Genomic DNA, 21,764 nt, shown 5'->3' on the forward strand with positions numbered 1-21,764 from the left:
GATGAAGAACTACATTCTAATCTACCCAAGATTAAGTAACCAAGCAAAAGATACTACTTGCATAGTGAAAAATTAACAGACAGACAGAGGTTTAAAAGATAATGTGAATCAGCAGAATTTTAGATTCCACTTCTTCTAAAAATCAAATAGCAATTAACTTTATAAAAGATATAATTATAGAAAGACAAGACGATAAGATATTTTTATCAGTCCTTTCCCCTCATAATTCTCACAAGATTAAAGAATACAATATGTTAAACCATTTTAAACCTCTTTTCCCAAAATTCATTAAAAATTCTAAAAGAAAAATAAAAACAAAAGATCAAGCTGTCTCTAGAAATATAAAACAGCAAAATGTAAGAGGAAGTTTAATCAGATGTTTTCATAATAAAAACTTTATAAAGTACTAAATTAAAATAATGAAACTTGTTTTTAAATCACCATTCCTTAAATATACAAAACATGTCTTTCAAAGATCTGATATCACAATACCACAGCTTTTCACAAAACTGAGTCACTACCCTATATTTTTTCATAATAAATTTGGAGTTATATTTACCTTCAGATCCCATGATGAAGTGATGGATATCAGGGCCTGTTGACATACGAGGTCCTTGACAGCTTTTTTCTATTATACCTCTAGGTGTTACCATTTTTATATGAACCACCTGTTTAATACAATACACGATGTAAATTCTAGACATCTGTCAGTAAGAGAGTGTGTGTGTGTGTTCACACATTCATATATATTTATATAAAAAACACTAATTTTTAAGTATTGGGTTAAGTGATAAATTGTGATGCTCTTCAGAATTCTAACATTTTTAAGTAATTCTTAGGCTAAAGATAAATTTATATATAACCCTAGAAGAGGGAAAAACCATTCTAAGATTGTACATCTCTTGATTTAAAATGGTTTAGGCATATTTATCATCTTAAGAATGGAAAAACACGTTTCTTTAAACCAAATTGAGTCTCGGGTTATCCATGTGGCAAAGAACTAAAGGACTCAAAAAATAAGCAATAATCATACCTTAACAGGTTCATTCTTTCATTTATTTAACAATATTTACAAAGCACTATTATTCATGTCAAGCACTGCTCTAGATGCTCAGAATTCTAAGAAGAATTTTATTCTTGCCTTATCTCCACTTTCAGCCCCATTTAGTATAAAAGAGTAAAAAGAATTAAATATTAATTATGATCAGGTCAAATGTTGGGATGAAGAGGAAGCAATGATTGAGTTAAAGAGGAAAGTGATGTATGATACATCACATAAGTGAGAAATTAAGTATATTGCGGGAGGAGGATCACTTTAAAAAACAGATCCTGGAATCTGAATCATAAATGGTTAGGTAAAAATCCAACATATTTTTAGAATGGATTTTTGACAGATAAATAACAAGTATATTTGTTATTGAAGGAAATGAGCAAAGGACATCAATAAGCAATTCACAAAATAAGAAATAAAAATTGCCAATGAGGACATTTAAAAAGTTTACATTCACTACCAATTAAAGAAATACAAAATTAAAAGAAAAATATAAAGGTCCAGTAATATATAAAGATTCTCATAGTGCTAGTGGGAATGTCAACTGGTACAAAATTTTTATAGGGTAATTTGGCTGTAAGAATCCAAAGACTTAAAATGTATAAATTTCTTGATCCAAACATTAGTAGCTTACCCAAAGACAATGATTAAAGATGTATGCCAAAAAAAATTACAAAAGAGGGTTTTTCCCTTTGTTTTTTGTAATTTTGAATTCCAGAATAATTTAAATGTTCATTAAGAGGGAATCAGTTTAATAAACCATGAATAACCAATAAAAGAATTATATAAACTCTTTGCAAACCCATATTCATTTACATTTTAATATGTTGATTACCGATTTTAAAGAGCAGATTAAACACATATTTTAAAACTAGATATGTTTACAGTATCCATGGAAAAGGGGTCTAGAATGATAGATATGAAGACATTAAAAGTGTTAGAAATGATTATATGTATTTAATACATATAGAATGCATTTTTATACTTCTGTAATGAGAATGTATTATTTTTAAAATAAAAATAAGTTGCTAATTGTTTAAATTATCTGTATCACAGTTATAATTTTAAAAGCAGCATTTTTTTCAGGAAATCTTTAAAAATTAAATGTCCATTAGATCGTACTTTATTTCCTTTTGTGAAGATTCAGAATTTTTAGTTTGATTTTGTCACTACAGATTTCAATTTTTTTCCTTCTAAGTGCTTCATAACTGAAAAATATAGCAAGGTACTTTTTATAGTAGCAGTGGATTACTGCTAATAGTGATGAGCTTCAGCTCTATAATGCCAGCATAAGAAAGCATATAATCAGAAATGCCCAGGAAATCCTGTAGTGAACAGATATTCGATAAATTAAGAAATATTTGAGTTGGACTATAGTTGGGATTCCCTTAAAATAAACTTGAAAACAAATGGGGCTAGAATTTAAGATGAAAAGTTAATCCCATTGTACATAGAAAGCGCTCAAGATTTCTAAATCTTCAGACGTTAAAAATTTAAACTATCTTCAACATTTTTCAAACAGTGAAAAAAGATGAGTATAATTACTTAGTATACTTTAAATATGCACTAATATTAAATGTATTAACATGTTCTTAGTTTACTTTTTTCATGAGTTCTACTGCAGTCATATAGATTAAAAGAATAACAATTTTAGTAGTTTTCATAAAAACAATGTAAATTAAGACAGTTTCAGAGGACATACACTGCAGAGAAATTTAAGTTAAAAACAAAATATGCCAAGTAATTATTAACGAAAATAAGTACACTAGGACACACACTTATAATTTGTGTCCCTTAACACATTGATGGCCACACTAGAAAAAAAAATTTTTTCCCCGGGGCCATGGTGTTTTATTAAAACAAAACAATAGTTTCTAATTTGTTATTTTTTATTGTTTTCTGTTCATGACTTATATGCAACACAATCCACGTTTTTAAAATTAAATTGTCAATATTAATTTTAACAATAAGAACATCAAGAAGTAAGATTTTCACAAACCAACTGCAGGGTTTTACTTCACGAGGCCCAGGGCTCAAAACTAGCCTAAGTTAAATACAACTCACATGGCAATGTGTTAAATATCTCTAAAAATGATTAAATCATACACTTCAGCAGGACTAATTGTAACAGTTTATAAGTTATTTGCCTAACTCTGTTAAAGTTCTTAATAAAACAATAGCAAAAAGATCAAATTTTCTCCCCTAAAATGGAATTTAGGTTATTTTAAGTGCAAAAAGAAAAATGTGTTTTTCTAAATGTCCTCAATAAAAGAAAATAAACAGGATAATGTAAACATTTTAAAAATGTTCACAATGTATACAAAAGTTTTAAATTACTGGGTGTTAACTATAACAAATATTGCATTAAAGATATGATATTCCTATCAACAAAGAAATTGAGGAAAATGTTGAAACTTTAGGTTTGAAAAGCAAAGCTAAACAGCTCTAAGAATAATGTTAGGAACATCTGTTTAATAGTCTCATAAATTAAAGTTCTTTTAAACTGTTAACAAAGTATTGAAGATCAGAGAACTAACATTTATAAAGCACCTACTACACACCATTTTATGTCCTTTACTCCTCATAATAATTGTATGCAGTGAATATCATTATCTAAGAGGAAACCAAAATTTAGAAAGGTGAACCAATTTGCACAAAGTCACACAACTAATTACTGGAAAAGCAACAAATGGAACAAATGATACCAAATTCCTAACTAGGGTGCCCATACTTACAATATTGTCACACTAACTCCCAGCAAAGTGGTACCAGATGAGCTAAAACAGAATGGTGTGCACAAAAAGCACTGCAGGTCATACCACTACTTATTAGAACAATTTCAATCAGGCTCTTTAATTCTATATAGAAAAAAATACTTTAAGGACAATGTAAAATCTCCTAAGGCAACACAGTGGCAATAATGAAATCACCTAAACAAATGGACTAAAATCTGGGTAGAGCTAAAGACTGAGTTTCCATAAGGCTTGTAAAATAGTATTTGTATACTGGCATCCTCAGTATTGTACGAGCTTGTTCCAGGGCCCCCAAGGATACCAAAATCCATGGATACTCAAGTTCCTTATATAAAACAACATAGTATTTGCATATAACCTATGCATGTCCTTTCATATACTTTAAATCCTTTCTAGATTACTTATAATACCTAATACAATGTAAATGCTATATAAATAGTTGTTATACTTTATTTTTCATATTTTTTTATTGTTGTTTATTGTTTTTTTTTTAATTCAAATATTTTTAAGCCACAGTTGGTTCAATCTGCAGATGCAGAACCAGCAGATATGGAGGGCTGACTATATTTTATAAGTTAGATGAAACATCTATAATGCTTAAATAGTCACTTGCAAAGGGCATCCTTAAATAATGACCACAGTTGTGTCTTTTAATTACTTCTATACATATTCAACATTATTATAATCTTTTAAAAAAGTATACTTATGATGGTGTCTACCATCCAACTCTTAATTTTTAAAGGCTTTTAGTCACTTTATTATAATCTCTACATACTAATCAATTATTATATAAAAACTAGAAAAAATTTACCAGGTCCTCGATATTGCCATAGATATTCTTCTTCATGCCTGACGCCCGAGTAGATACCCATCCTCCCACAGTGCTGAATTCCAGGGAATCTGGTTCATGACCTGTACAATAACCACTTTCTTTAAGCTGAAAAATAAAAATGTGACATGTTACCAGTGAAAATGGTCCCATTTCACACAGCACTCAACACATTAATTCCTCCCACTTTAAAATTTCCGTATGTCACTGATATTTGAATTTATTAAAACCTTTATAGCAAAAGAAATACTTTTATCGTACTAGTCCTAAAAAAATTTTTTTAAGCTTTTGTCTAGTGGGAAACTTTACAAAACTGAAAACTGTGAGCCAAAAGACAGTTGCATTTCCCACAGGTTCACTAGACAATCTTACTCCTTACATCCTTTTGTTTTAAAGCAAGCTGTCCCTCATCACTTTTTTTTCTACAAAGAGACAATTTAAAACTCATGGAGATCAGATTATGCTTAAATAACTGCCAACTTCACCTAAACACTTTCAATAAATAAAGCACTTAATCTCTTGTCCTCCCTACCCTAATATAATATGCAGCAGGCCTGCAGAAAATCTGAGTAAATTGCCTGTACTTAATTCTCTCAAGGAGTCATGTGTTTTAATGCACAGCCATCTGGCTAGGTTTCCTACATGTAATACCATCATTTATTTGTGATGCAGATCATGCATTCCTGTACATTAAATAGTCACTTGTTTCTCATTTTTCTAGATTAGCTTGGCTTTGCCATCTGCACAGCACCTGAGGTTGAATGGACGCCCTTTACTACAACACCACCAAAGCCATTCCACTGAAATCATTTTAAAGACTCAGCCATCTCCTGTCAAATGGTACAGACAACACCATCTGCATACCCACTGTCTACTGCACTCAAGCCCATCAATCTGTGTTGACCATTTTGATAGTCATCCAGTTAAGCAACTGTTCTACTTTTCAAGTAAGCTATGCAGAAGTGTAGAATATGTCAGCTATGTTTGTACCTGTGTATTTAAGTATGGTATAAAAGTTGTAATCCAAAATTTGAAATGTTAATTTGCTTGCAAATTATTTATCTTTTCTAATTCTGCTGCTAGGAAAACAATATTTGAAAAGACATCAATTGTTATATAATGAGATATTTTTCACTAAATACAGGGTGTCCCCAGAGCCTCCATGCAAAGGAAAAATTTTGTAAAATTTTGTAATGAATATTTTGTAAACAAAGGTACATTTAGCTACAATTTCCCATTTTACCTATGCATGGCAACTTTTGGAACACCTTGTATTCAATGTATTTATTTAATTTTAAGACGTTAATAACCACCCACAAATAAGTAGCTTAAATACATGGCTGGGCAGGCTAAAATAAGTATCAGGCTGTTACATTATATTTATTCCTTTACTCCGTCCCCAAATAAAATTATATGAATTACTATTTTCTCTCAAAACATTATCATTACTCAATTTTATGAAATTAAGAAAAGGCATTCATGGAGCTCTAAAATGTAGTAGGCACTGAACAGGGAATTCTCACATGTTTAAATGACAAAACAAACCTTCACATTACTTCCACCTTACCTCCACAGAAGTAGATCATTCAGTACACATTTAAACTATTTCTATCAGCATATCCAATGTTAGGTATGCTATTAATACATCTCTTATGTCTATCTAAGAGGCTACCTCATTACTTCTCCAATTACAAGTAGTTACTGTGTGCCAGTAATTGTGCAAAGCAATGAAGATAAAGATACAAAAAAAAAAAGACAGTCCCTCTGCTGAGGGAGCTCTACTTAGCACACCAATTTAAATCTCTTTCTTTGTTAAAAATCTTACTCACTTCCTACTGAATAAGTGAAGTAAGTATAATGGTTAAAACCTGGGTTTCAAACTTGTCATTTACCCTAGCTAGAAAATATACATACTATAGTATGCTAATTTAGTAAGAAACAATTGTTGACACACAGTAAGTACTTAATAAATGGTATCTTGAGACCATACACATTCAATTACTTCTTCCTTTCAAAGTCTATGTCTCTGTTACTGCCATTAGGTGCTAAGAAAAATATGCTGAAGAAAAGTCCACAGATTTACTTATGTACTTAACCAAATACTCTTTTTTAATAAAATAAGCTCTCTGCTCCATGCTACACGAGATAAAAATAACAGCTATGTTCATTAATCACTTACCATGTGCCATGAAGCTCTGTGGGAATAGGAACTTTATCTTACTGACTTGTGTCCCCATTTATTCACTGACTATGTGCTGAGTTTCAGATACATCACTAAAAAAAACACATTCTAAATTGTGGCACTTGTATTATAGAGAGACAGCAAAGGGAATTGAAATTAACAAGAAATTAAATTATACAGAATAATTAGAAGTGCAATGGAAAGAACAAAAAGTAGAGCAGAAACTTCCACCTCTACACAAACTTGAGTAAAAAGAACTAGATTTGCTTCCCACCTAAAAAGACCAAAAAATCAGAAAATAGAAACAAAAGTTTTCAAACATTGAACATGCAGTAACAAAGGACAATAATCCCTATATGGAAGCAAACAAAGGAGGTGAGCATTATATTTGACCCTAGCTTAGCACTGCAGGGAAAGAGAATCCAGGCAGAACTTGGCAAACATTGAGCTGAGCTTCAGTTACAAGCTGTTGGCAAAAAAGACATCTAGAGTTCAGAGGATAAAGTAAGGAAGAGGAGAGAGGAGCACAGAGAGAGATGCCTGGATATCTGCAGAGGGTCCCTCTCAGGTCTTCAGTTGAGTACTGAAAAGCCCATGCAAGTGAGTAAAATACCCAAGACCAGAGAAGGAAATAATTCAAAAGAATTAGAGAAGAGTGCCATCACTCACACAGGGCCAGAAACAGTACCTATGCCCACCAACCCGACCGGTAAAACTCTTAATTCAGAGAATTAGGTAGAATACTCAAGAAGGTCATATATCAGTAATGAGCAATAATTAGCTGCAGACTGAAAAAAAGCGAAAGATCATAAAAGCAAGAACTAAAGGATCAAACTGTTTCCAAATAAGTGCATCCCAGAAAAAAGCTCAAGAATATTTTTAGAATTAAAAAACATTCAAGACACAAGACAAAATTCATAATGGCTGGCATCTAATCAAAAATTAACAAGCACACAAGGAAGAAGGAAAACACAACTCATAATGAAGAAAATAATTATTATGAGGTGAATAATCAAAACCAACCCAGAACTAACACAGATGTTAGAATTATCTCACAAGAACATTAAAACAATCATTACAACTATATTCCATATGTTCAAAAAGTTAAGTAGAGACACAGAAAATATAAAAAGACCCAAATTAAACATTTGGAGATGAAAAATATAATGTCTGAGATTAAAAGAAAACTTTCCCAGCACTTTGGGAGGCTGAGGTGAGAGGATCACTTGAAGCTAGGAGTTTGAGACTAGCCTGGGCAACATAGAGAGACTCCAACGCTGCAAAAAATAAAATAAATTAGCTGGGGGGAATGGCACATGTCTGTAGTCCTAGCTACTGGGGAGACTGAGGCAGAAGGATCCATTGAGCTCAAGAGTTTGAAGATGCAGTGAGCTATGATTGCACCACTGCACTCCAGCTTGGGCAACAGAGTGAGACCCTTGCTCTTAAAAATAAAAAAAAAAATTAAAAAAAAGAAATACGGCCGGGAACAGTGGCTCATGTCTGTAATCCTGGCACTCTGGGAGGCCAAGATGGGAGGATTGCTGGAGCTCAGGAGTTCGAGATCAGCCTGAGCAAAAAAAGCAAGACTGGTGGCATGCCTGTAGTCCCAGCTACTCAGGAGGCTGAGGCAAGAGGATCGCTTAAGCCCAGGAGTTTGAGGTTGCAGTGAGCTATGATGACACCATTGCACTCTGGCTAGGGCATAGAGCGAGACTCTGTCTCCAAAAATAAAAAAAAAAATAAGTAAATAAAATAAAAGAAAGAACAAATGATAGGCTGCTTATAAGAACGATATTTTAAATATAAAGATACAAACTAGTTAAAAGTAAAAGAACAGACTGGGCATGGTGGCTCACGCTTGAAGTCCCAGCTACTGAGAAGGTTGAAGCAGGAGGATCACATAAGCCCAGGAGTTCAAGGCTGCAGTGAGCTACCATCGTGCCACTGCACTCCACCCTGATTGACAGAAAGAGACCATGTCTCTTTAAAAAAAGAAAAGTAATAGAATGCAAAAAGGAAAAAGACGTACCATGCTAACGATAATCAAAAGAAAACTGCAACGGCTATTTTAATAGCAGACAAAGGAGATTTCAGACCAAAGAATGTTATCAGGAATAAAGGAGGTCATTTCATGATGACAAAAGTGTCAACTAATAAGACAACGTACCAATCCTGAACATTTATTCCCCTAATAACAGAACTTTAAAATACACAAGGCAAAAACTAATAGAACTGCGAGAAGAAATAGATCTGCAATTGTTGTTGGAGGTTTCAACATCCCTCTCTCAATAACTGATGGAACAAGTAGACAGAAAATAAGAAAAAATATAGAAGACTTGAATAACACTATAAATCAATTTGACCTAATAGACATTTATAGACTACTCCACCAAACAGCAGCAGAAGACACATTCTTTGCAAATGCCGATGAAACATTTAAAAAACAGACCATATTACGGGCCATAAAACAAGTATCAAATTTGAAAGAATTCAAATCATATAAAGTACATTTTCTGAACACAATGGAATGTAGAAATCAATAATAAAAAAGTGTCTGGAAAAATCACCAAATAATTGGAAACTAAGTAACATACCTATAAGTAACCCATGGATCAAAGAAAGAAAATCAAAAGTAGAAAATATTTGAAACTAATGAAAATGAATTGATATATCAAAATTTGTAGGATGTCACCAAAGTAGTAGTTAGGGAGAAATTTATAGCACTAGAAGCCTATATTAGAAAATAAAACAGACCTCAAGTACATTACCACCTCAACTTCCACCAAAAGGCATATTTTTTCACAATCCAACATCCATTCCTAATAAAAACTCTCTATAAACTAACATATGAAAGGGACTTCTTTATCTTGATAATGGGCATCTACAAAAAACATCTATATTTAACATACACTTAACAGTAAAGGGCTGTACACATTTCTCCTAAATGAGGAACAAGACAAGGATGTCCACTCCCATTTCTTTTCAACATTATATTAAACGTTCTGGCCAGCAGAGTCAGGTGAAGAAAAGAAAAGGCATCCAGATAAAGAAAAGAAAGAAAAGGAAGAAAAGAAAGAAAAAAAAGAAGGAAAGGAAGGAAGGAAGGAAGGGAAGGAAGGGAAGGAAGGGAGGGAGGGAGGAAAGGAAAGGAAAGGAAAGGAGGAAGGAAAAGAAGAAAAGAAAAGAAAAGCAAAGCAAAGCAAAGCAAAGCAGAGAAGGAAAACTGTCTTTATTCACAAACAACATGATCATCTATGTAAAAAATCCAATGGGATCTACAAAAAAGCATGTAGAACTAATAGTGAATCTAGCAAGGTTGCAGGATATAAGATCAATATACAAAACTCAATTGTATTTCTATATACTAATAAAGAAAACTTTTTAAAATAAAACTTACAAAAGCATCAAAAGTATGTAATATTTATAGACAAATCTCATTTAAAAAAAAACAGACAGACCTGTACACAGAAAACCAAGACACTGCTAGAGAAATCAGAGACCTAAAAAAACTAAAGATATACCATGTTAATAGGTCAAGTCAGAAAAATCAATATCGTTAAGATGTGAGTTTTTCCAAATTAATATACAGAGTCAATGCAATCTCAATCAAAATCCCAAAAGGCATTTTGGGGGGTTAAATATTAATAAACTGGACTTCATAAAAATTAAAAACATCTGCTCTTTAAAAGACACTGAAAAACCAGCCTGAGCAAGAGCAGAGACCTCGTCTCTACTAAAAAAAAAAAAAAAATAGAAAGAAATGATCTGGACAGCTAAAAATATATATAGAAAAAAATTAGCTGGGCATGGTAGCGCATGCCTGTGGTCCCAGCTACTCAGGAGGCTGAGGTAAAAGGATCGCTTGAGCCCAGGAGTTTGAGGTTGCTGCAAGCTAGGCTGATGCCACGGCACTCTAGCCCGGGCAACAGAACAAAACTCTATCTCAATAAATAAATAAATAAATAAATAAAAGACACTGAAAAGAATGAAAAGCCACAGACTGAAAGAAAATATTTGCAAAGCATATATCTGAAAAAGAACTTATGTCCAGAATATATAAAGAACTTTCAAACTTAAAAAGAAAACAACCTAATTTAAAAATTGGGCAAACAATTTAAACAGAACTTCACCAATGAAGATATATGGATGGTAAACAAGCATATGAAGAGATGTTAAGCATCAGTAGTCATTAGAGAAATGCAAATTAAAACTACAATGGGATATTACTGTGTACCTACTGGAATGCCTAATATTAAAAATTAAAAAGACTAATTGGTAAGAATATGGAGAAACTGGAACTCATATATGGTGCTAGTGGGAATATAAAATGATATAATCACTACAGGAAAAACTTTGGTAGTTTTTCAAAATAGGTGAATATATTAGGTAAAACGTAAAATAAGAGATAAACCACTTTGATCTATTTATTCCATTTCTAGATACTCACCCAAGGGAAATGAAAGTATATGTCTATACAAGGACTTACATATGAATGTACACAGCAGCTTTATTTGTAATTGCCCCAACTGGAAATAATCCAAGTATTCATCAACAGGTGAATAGATAAACAAACGGTGGTATATCTACACAATGGTGGTATATCTACACAATGGAATACTACTGAGCAATAAAAAGAAATGAACTATTGATAAATGCAACAATATGGATGAATATAAAAATAATTATGCTTAGTGAACGAAGCCAGACCCCTCCTCATCAAAAAAAAAGGCGGGGATACATACTGTGTGATTCCACTTCAATAAAACTGTAGGAAATTTAAACAAATCTACAGTGACAAAAAGCAGATCAGTAATTACTGGGGGTTGGGTAGAGGTTGTGCCTGGGAGTGGGCATGGATTATAAAGACACCAGAGGAAACTTTTGGGGTTGGTGGACATGTTCATTATCTTGATTATGAAGATTTATGATTATATTCATATGTAAAAACTTATCAAATTGTACACACTAAATGAGTACAATTATTAGATGACGATTAAACCTCAATAAAACTATTATAAAGCAAAAAAAACAAAAATATATGACTCCAAAGATTTTGGCTCAAGCTGCCCAAAGAATTGAATTTCCATCAACTGAGAATGAGAAGCCTATAAAATATGCAAATTTTGGAGGCAAGACTGAAAATATTCCTTCCAAAAATTCAGTTTTTAAAATGTTAAGTTTGAAATGTCTATTAGATATCCAAGTGGAGATATCAACCGGGCCAGTGGATATATAATTCTATAGTTCAGAAAAGAAGTCTGAGATGATGATATAAATTTGGGAGTCTTCAGCATATAAAAGGAATATTTAAAGTTAACTGTGCCCGAATGAAGCAGATAGTGCTCAATAAAAGTGGAATGAATCAAAGTTCTAAGTACTTTACATTACTAACTCATTTCATCTTAACAAAAGCCTTATGAAGTAGGAATTATTATCCCCATTTTATAGATAAAGAAACAGAGGCATAAAGGTTAATAACTTGCCCAAGGTCACACAGCCAGCACCTATATTTGAGGTTTACAACAAGAGCTGATAGCTATTAGAAACAAAGAAAGATAATATGAAGTTATTAGTGATGTTGTCCCTAGGCAGAAAACAACATTAGAGCCACAAATAACAAAGTAACCAAAGATATAATAAACCTAAAAAAATTCTCCAAATCCATAACTGACATATTAGTGACTCCCTGTAAATTTTACACATATTAATATCAATGCAATTTATAAGTTAAAGAGATTAAAATCTGTGCCACCCAATTACTGTATTTGTGTCATTTTAAAACTTCTAGAAGGAAAAAGCAGAATGTTTTAAGCTGGTTATCTCAGCTGAAGTAGAAACTGAAGGACACAGAAGTTTAATGAGAAAGAACTTGAACTATTAATAGAATCAAAACAGCTGTAGAAACCATTAATATAGTATAGCCTGCTGGAGGCAAAAAAGAAAGTTCTATATTGGCATTTAGGGAAATGAACTAGTAGATACAATATTAGAAGTTCCTAGTCTAGGAAAATGTCATTTAAGTTTCAAGGAAATATATTCCTTGAATTTTAATTCTAACCTTTAAAAAAAAGAAAACTTGGAAAGGTTAAAATACTATATCAAATGCTATAATAAAGATATAAAATTGAAAAAAAAACACTCTGGGAGGCCGAGGTGGGCGGATCGTTTGAGCTCAGGAGTTCGAGACCAGCCTGAGCAAGAGCGAGACCCCACCTCTACCAAAAATAGAAAGAAATTATATGGACAGCTAAAAATATATATAGAAAAAATTAGCTGGGCATGGTGGCGCATGCCTGTAGTCCCAGCTACTCGGGAGGCTGAGACAGGAGGATCGCTTGAGCTCAGGAGTTTGAGGTTGCTGTGAGCTAGGCTGACGCCACGGCACTCACTCTAGCCTGGGCAACAGAGTGAGACTCTGTTTCAAAAAAAAAAAAGAAAAAAAAAAAACAAAACAAAAAGATATAAAATTGGTGAAATAAAAGGTCATTGTTATAAAAATAAGTGCTGTGTTGTTAATGCCTCATTTAGGTAAAAGGGAATACGAGATTTTTTTAGTGGTTTTTCATTAAATACTATTATTCTGCCCACTGAAGTTCATTATAAACTATAATAATTAACAAATCTGCTTATCTTGACTTACATAAAACTTTGACTATTTGAAGATCTTTAATACTACCTCAACAAACAGGTTCTATTTTATTCCAGTTCTCTGCATCTTACTGTATCAAATCAAAAATAAAGATAATATTACAGTTTAATAATTTTTTCGAAGCCTGCCATCCAAAATTGGTCACAAGTAGACCAACTTCAATCAACGTTTTAAGAAAGAAGGAAAAAGACAATGAAAATAAGATCAACAATTACATCACATCTCTATTTCTTGCTAAATATTTAGGGGAGAGGAGTCTCCCTAACCCAAGCTGAGTGGTCAGTATATCACCAACAAATTGGACTTTCTAATTTTTGTTTACTAAAGCTGAGTTACAGTCATCTTGATCATGTTTGACTAAGTTGAAGGAACCAATTTATTTTCACAATTATTAGATTAGAATCCATGAAGGAAACCTAAAATTTTCCAAAAATTCATTAGGATCCCCAAAAAAGTACCATAAGGACTCCAAGGATTTCACTATCTCACAGATGAGCAGTTGTCAATGAAATTATACATTGAAAAGTTCAATGAATAGCAGATACCAACATCTACCCAGCTGATGCAATTTATCATCAAGATCCCAGAATTCTATGTTCAATTTGTTCCATTTTGCTCCATTCCTACTACCTTATTTCCAGGTCACTATCAGCTCTTACCTAAATTATTGTTGTAGTCTCTTAACCTACCCTTACAAGGCCCATCCATTCTCCACACAGTAGCCACAACAATCTAAGTACAAAGGTTAAGTTCAAACTTATGTTAGGGACTTTACAAGGCCCTTTATGATCTGACCTCTTCATATTTTCCTGGCTTGATCCTTTACCACTACTATAAACACTCCTACCCAATATACAAACACCAAGAATGTGTGTTCACTTCAGCCATATTCAGCTATCTACAGTGCCCCAAAAGCAACAACTACCTTGAAAGCCTCTGCACATGCTCCTTCCTCTAAGGAGATGGGATTGTTCTCCCCAACCCATCTCCTTTTTTGCTAACTCAGACTCATCCTGAAGTCTCATTTTAAATGCCATGTCCTCTGTGATACCTTCTTTGTCCAACTCCTTGCCTAGCCCCATTTGATGACCCATTATACCCTGCATTTAGCCTCCACATAGCAATTCTCATGCTAAATCATTGTCTAGTTATCTAACTTTCTGTCCTAACATAAGCCACCCAAGGGTAGAGGATGGTGTCTTATTCACTATCATGTGCTTAGCAACTTGTTCAATGCCTAACCTACAATGGAAACTGAACAAATTCATTGAGTGAATGAATGTATTGTGAAAAGCATTTCATTCAGAGAGGGGACACAGCAGTTTTGAAAACCTTAATTAAAGAAATAACATACCTGTCTTTCCAACTCTTGTCCGGTTATGCCAGCCTCTACATGAGCTGTCAGATTATTCTCATCAACCCAGAGGATTCGATTCTGTTACAAAGGAAGAAAGAAGTCTGAGCTTCATGAACTACTGATATTTTCTCAGGAAGTATAACTTACTAATTCAAAGCAACAAGTGACAAGTTAGTAATTAAGCAAGTAGGGTTTCCCCTAACCACTCACACTGGAAACCAGCTCCACTTATTCCTGACTATACAACATGACAGACAAAGTAAGAAAGGCAGTATATTATGCAGGGGTTGGTTTAAAACATAGACTCTGTAGGGCAAGGCATGGTGGCTCACACCTGTAATCCTAGCACTTTGGGAGGTTGAGGTGGGAGGACTGCTTAAGGCCAGGAGTTGGAAACTAGCCTGAGAAACATAGTGACATCCTGTCTCTACAAAAAATTTTAAAGAGGGTGTGGTGTTGTGTACCTGTAGTCCCAGCTACTTGGAAGGCTGAGACAGGAGGATCGTGTAAGCCTAGGAGTGAGGTTGCACTGAGCTATGATGATGCCATTGCACTCTATCCCAGGCAACAGAGTGAGATCATGTCTCATAAATAAATAAATAAAACACAGACTCTGTCTTTATTCAGATATTATTAATAATTTGAATTAAACTTCATCTCTTACCTTAGGCAAATTATTTACCTATCTAAGCTTTTGTTTCCTCATTTGTAAAATGTGGATAGAAATCATACATACCCACAGGGTTACTATAAGGATTAAATGAGATACTGCACGTAAAAACTTAGCATATAGAGGCCCTGAAATTCTGCATATACTGTCTGCACTATTGTTAAGATAGCAATCACACCTAATTTAAGAATATCAGAAAACGACCATGAAATTAGGAAAAAAACACGTGCAAAGACATTTGAAAATAGCAAATGCCATCCCTGCTTTATTTTCAATCCAGAATAGGACGAGGGACCTCGTGTAGAAAACAAAGCACATCCCTGCCTCATGGTCAAAAGAAGGAACTGAATGGCTCAATTTACCATATATATGACTGCCAATAAAAAACTGTTTTTTAATATTCTTATTTGACCTAATTTTTATGTATACATGAATTTCCATGAATTACTTCTACTGTTAAAAGCGGACTTCTTTCCCCTTCTATTTGACTGAGCAATCAGATAATATATAGAATCTTCTTCTGGATCCCAGGGAAGCTTTCTTCGTACTTTGATATGTTCAATTTCATGGCAATAACTAATGCAGATAAGTCTAGCTAATAAAAAGGAAAGAACACAACAGACAATACAAAAATAGCATTCACTGCCTAAATTCCAAATTTAAACACATATAAATAACTGCACTATTTAATTCATAGGATTATGATAAATATGAAATGAGATGATGTATGTGAATGTATTTTTTTATTTCGTTATATAAAGCTCATACTCTAACTATAAGATAATAGTAATTTTAATATAATTATGGTATAATCAGACTTTTGGTACTATGGTAGGTAAACAAAAAAATGCATTATTAAACTATCGAGTGAAAAGACAAAAAATGTATTAATCTGATATCTCATATTATAATAGTTTATATATATCTTCTCTCCCAACAGACTGACTTTTGAGGCAATTATGTACTTGTGCTACATATATACCTTGTACCTATCAAGGGTTCAAACATATTTTTTGGTAGAAAAAAGAAATTAAAGGAGGCAAGGAACAAAACTATCTTTATGAGCACTCACAGAAAAACCTAAAGAAAATGTACAGGCTGACCTCTTACATCTAGTACATACAAACCAACCCAAGTTAACAATAAGACAAAAATAAAAATTTTAAGGCCAACAGGCCTTAGTATTACCATATATATTTAGGTAGAAAACTGGGAATCTAATTCCCATCATATTTTCTACACATTATATCAGAAGTATACTGTACAAAATTATGCAGACATGACTTCAGTGCAAATTACAGTTATAAATATCCCTCATCCATCATAATATTTCAGATAGTTCATGGTTAAATGCAGTAAATATACAAGGTTTCTCTGCAAAACAAATGGTTGGAAGCCTGACATTTAAAATTCTGCCACAGAATTTTAAGCACCTGCTCAGTGTCAAGACTTTTTCTTATATTATCTCATTTAATCTGCAGAATAACCTTCTGCAGTAAGTATTACTGTCTGTATTTTACATATTGAGTAACAGATTTAGTGGTAAATTTGCACATAATAAGGTAAAGAGCCAGAAATTCAAACATATTCCAGAGCCTATTCCAGAATAGGCTATTCCTAAACTAAGGAAATTACCTTCTCTTAAACTCTAGGATAAAGAAAAAGGTTGATGGAGAACCTTAAAGTAAAATAACCAGGCAGTTATCATCTGAATTTGCTAATCAATTTTAGCATCACTAAAAGTGGGATGATCAGCTATTATGCACCTCCCCTCTTGATGTTAATGTGGCATAAAAAAAAAAAAAAGCCCATCACCATCCACTTTTTTTAAAGTGTTTTTCCTTTAAAAAAAAAAAAAAAAAAAAAAAAGCCACATCTGTATGCCTGAATCTAACTAGGCTATATATCTAACTTCAGTTTAGAGGACATACAGGGATTAGAGGAAGAGTTAAATGACACCAAGAAGAAGCAACAAACAAATTCAAAATATGACATTCTATACTACAAATAACCTAGTTTCTTCAAAGATCAGTAGATCAGTAACATTCAAAAAAAAAAAGGAGAAAGAGGAGGCTTTAAGATAAAGTGAGATGTAACAGAAATAACAAAAAGCTAACATGAGCCTTGTCTGGATCCCATTTGAACAAATGAACTGTAAAATAAAGACAGTTTTGAGAATGAAAATTTGATGTGTACTGAATATTAAGTAACATAAGGAATTACTTTTGATTTTGCCAGAAATGATAATATTATAGTAGTTATGTGAGAAAATGTCCTTTGTTAAAGAGAGAGAAATATTTAAGTACAAAGTAGCAATATCAATATTTGCTTTAAAAATACTAGAGAAAAAAACAAAGATAAAGCAGGTATGACAAAATATTAATATTTAATCTAGAGAATGGGTATACTCTTTTACTTTGGTGTTTGGAAAACTTTCAAATTAAAAAGTTAAAAAAATTTTATTTTAATGAAAGAATATGTAACCACGAATATTGCTGACTATGTGAAGATAAAGTTCATACCCAAATTAAAACCTTAGCATGACACAACATCCAACCCTTAGACCACAATGAACCAAAACTTCAGAACATAATACTATCATCAAAATTAGTTAGCTCTTCTATTCATCCCCAATCAAAAATGCAACAACATTAGTGTAAATTTGAGGGACAGGTTAAGTTTTGGTGATTCAAATTAACCTTAACTAATATTATCCATTCTGTTTTTTAATAACACAAAGCAGGTCATCTGGTGGGTCAATATTCTAATCCATGCTCCTCAAAGTATCAATTTCATATGCCAATTTAGTAAAATAGAATCAAGATATATGCCTAAGAGTAAGAGTGAACTCAGCTTTTGGACACCTGAGGACAGGAGTAAGATATGATGAGATACATTTAATTTGAGACCAGCCTGAGCAAAAGCAAGACCCTCATCCCTACTAAAAACAGAAAAATTAGTCAGGCATCATGGTCCATGCCTATAGTCCCAGCTACTCGGGAGGCTGAGGCAAGAGGATCACTTGAGTCCAGGAGTTTGATGTTGCAGTGAGCTATGATGATGTCACTGCACTCTATACATGGCAACAGAGCGAGACTTTGTCTCAAAAAAAAAAAAAAAAAAAAAAAAAAAAATTTAAAACAAAACAGACAACAAGTCTTTTTAATGGTAACTAAGGTGGAGCCACAAAAACAATGTTTTAAACAGAAGCTATCTTCAAATACATCTTAAATTATCACATACCATTTGTGAGGTGTCCAAAGAAATAATTGTTCTTGTTTCATCTGCAGGACACATCAGGCCATATGAAACACTTGTTCCTCCTGCCAAAATAGGAAAAAACAATTTTATGTTTAAATATTTTTTAAGCTACATTTCTAGGGCAAAAACCCTAATACAGAGTACACAGATAGGCCCAGTAGGAAAGTGATACCTATTACTACTTTGCAAAGTACAATTTGCAAATACTACCACACTAAAAGCAAACTCACGTTTATTTTATACTGCATGCCAAAATGAAGCAATATTATACAACTGAAAGCAATGAGATACGGCTCCATCCCCTGGACATGGCACACTCAAGTGAAGTCCCTAGCAATTTGTGGAACTCCAAAAACATGATTAGAAAAGTTCTAAGCTAGTGATTAATGTGGAGAGGTAGCTTAAAAGAGAAAAGACCCATCCTACGCAACCATTACCTCCTTTTACCATAATTATGAGAGTCATTTATCATTTAAAATAGTATCTTATATTCTTGTACAAAAAGGCTTTAATAGAATAGAAACAAGTTTAAAATGTCTATATTATAAAATATTTAAAAACAAATTTATATGTTCTTTGGTGAAAAAGTGTTTTTATATAGAATAAATAATACATAGAAATATTTAAACAATATACTGCTGTTTTAACATTTACTGTTAAAGAAAAAAATGCTTTCTTGATACCATTAAAGAATAATGTGATGTTCTCAGTTATTAACCAGATCAAAATCACCATACATCAGAATAAATTCTCAATTGGTACTTCCATACATTTTGCATAGAAGAAAACATATGGCAGTCACCTTCCACAAGAAGTATAAGGGGTGTTAATCTGTAAAGGTTCGGCTTAATTTTACAATGTGAGATCATGAACTGCCAGTTAAGAACATGATGCCTGTGATCAGTAACCACTATTTCCTTGCCACAGTCCTTTGAAATCAGAAAAATATTTCAAATAAGGGGCATTGTATACCTTATTTGCAAGAATTCAACAAAAAGTATCAGCTGAAGAGGGAATCTGGAGCTTCTAAAATTGTTGGCGTGTGTTTCATTAATAAATTGATTCCATTAATACCAATTTGGTTGGTGAATATAATTTCCTTTGGCTTGTGTAAGTTGTTAAAAACAATGCAGTTAGTAAAGATCAAAAGATATCAAATTCATCTTAAAATAGAAAACAATGTTAGCTTTCTATATTAAAAGATATTATTGACTTGGTCATCATTGTACTGGTTGATCTTTTAATCTGCATAGTGTTCTATGTTTACTCTGCTTCTTAAAGGTTTATATTAAGTGCCTTTATATTTAGCTTTTGAAAAATAAAATTCTTTCCATAAACATTCAGGTTAGAAAGTAATTACTAAAGCAGGAACATTTTCTTATTTGGGCATTAAATCACAATTTCACCTTGGATCCAATAGGAAAAAGCCATAAACTAAGGGTACACCACATCTCAGTTTATAAAGACCTTCTTAGAACACAAATGAGCACCATAAACCAATTTGAGAATGACCACATCATAATTACAATAATGTTTGCTTTCAGTGGGATAACACAAATTTTTAAAATACAAATATTTTAAACAGAACAAATTTATATCATATTAAAATTCAAAAGGCATAATACTTACCACCAATTGGTATGATACAAAGGTTATATTTGCACGCTAGATTCACAATCTTAACTACATCATCATGACATGCTGTTGAAAAAAGGGAAAATAAATTAATCACAGCAGCATGAATAAAATCTGGGTATCCCTACAAAATATGAATTATGAAGTTCTTTAGCATCTCAACTTTTTCTTTACTTACTCGCTCATTAGCACATTAAATAGCTGTATTAAAACGGACTTTATTTTTTTACCTTTCATTTTGAAATAATTTCAGACTTCAAAAAAAGTTGCAAAAATAGTCCAAAAATTTTCCTTCAGCCCATATTTCTGAATATTAACATCTTATAAAACTATAGTCCAATTATCAAAACCAAGCAATTAACATTGCTATAATATAATTAACTAATGATCAGATCTTATTCAAATTTTGCCAATTATCACATCTAAGGTCCTCTGTGTCAGACCAGAATCAAATACAAGATGACACACTGCATTTCGTTGTCATGTCCCCTTAGTCTTCCTTAAAGACAGGCATGTCCTTAATCTATCTTTGACTTTCATGACCATGATACTTTTGAACAACACTGGTCAGTTATCTCATAAAATGTCCTTCAGTTTGGGTTTGTATGTTTTCCCGTGATTAAATTCAGACTGCACATTTTGGAAGGAATTCCACAGAAGTGGTATCATGCCTTTCCCAGTGCATTACATCTGAAGGCACACTGATGCAGACATGTCTCATTTCTGGTAATGTTAACTTTCATCATTTGGTTAGGTAGCGCCTGCTAGCTTTCCCACCATAAGAATAGCATATTTCCTGTTGAAATTATTAAGCGTACTGCAGGGAGATACTTAGACTACATAAATATCATACTTTCACCCACTAATTTTAGCACCACTGATGATTCTTTATTCTTTTTTTTAAACAAATGTTGAAAATAATACACAAAGTATATTGCACATAAATTCCTTTCTATTGTACAGAATTAAAAGGTTCCATTTATCAGCATAAAAGTTACATAAGTAACAAAAACCTGCCTTTGGAAGATTTTAAAGGCCAAGAAAGAAGTGCTAAGACATAACTTGACTGGCAATAGAACATTAGTGGAGGTTGGTAAGGAGGGGAACAAAATGTCAAAGGGATTATTTTAGAAAAATCAATCTCCTGATAGAATATGGAAGGACATAAAGGAGAGAGAGTTGAGGCAAGGAAACTATGCAAAAAGCCAGTATTAGTTGCTAAGAGTCTGAAAGGGAAATAAGGATGATAAGGAAAATAGATAAATCAATATCCACTTATGAAAGCAAAAATGCTGTTCTATAAAAGTTGCAATTATCATTTCTCTGGTTTGCTTAAAGCTAAGAATAAATGTCTGTGTTCTTCCATTTTTAATA

The 21,764-nt window shown here is 32.7% G+C and overlaps 1 protein-coding gene across 1 annotated transcript in view; it reads right to left on the bottom strand.

The window, feature by feature from the left end:
• AGPS (alkylglycerone phosphate synthase) overlaps positions 1-21,764 on the bottom strand; it is a 114,098-nt gene that overhangs the window by 69,124 nt on the left and 23,210 nt on the right. Inside the window, exons 6-10 of the mRNA XM_069470463.1 lie at positions 20,385-20,456; positions 18,738-18,817; positions 14,822-14,902; positions 4,616-4,741; positions 560-668 (exon numbers count right to left, since the gene is read on the bottom strand). Of these exons, the coding sequence (XP_069326564.1) occupies positions 560-668; positions 4,616-4,741; positions 14,822-14,902; positions 18,738-18,817; positions 20,385-20,456 (468 nt within the window). The remainder of the gene's footprint in view (positions 1-559; positions 669-4,615; positions 4,742-14,821; positions 14,903-18,737; positions 18,818-20,384; positions 20,457-21,764) is intronic.

The sequence above is a fragment of the Eulemur rufifrons genome, chromosome 1 (genome assembly GCF_041146395.1).
Source record: "Eulemur rufifrons isolate Redbay chromosome 1, OSU_ERuf_1, whole genome shotgun sequence".
In the NCBI taxonomy this organism is placed as follows: domain Eukaryota; kingdom Metazoa; phylum Chordata; class Mammalia; order Primates; family Lemuridae; genus Eulemur; species Eulemur rufifrons.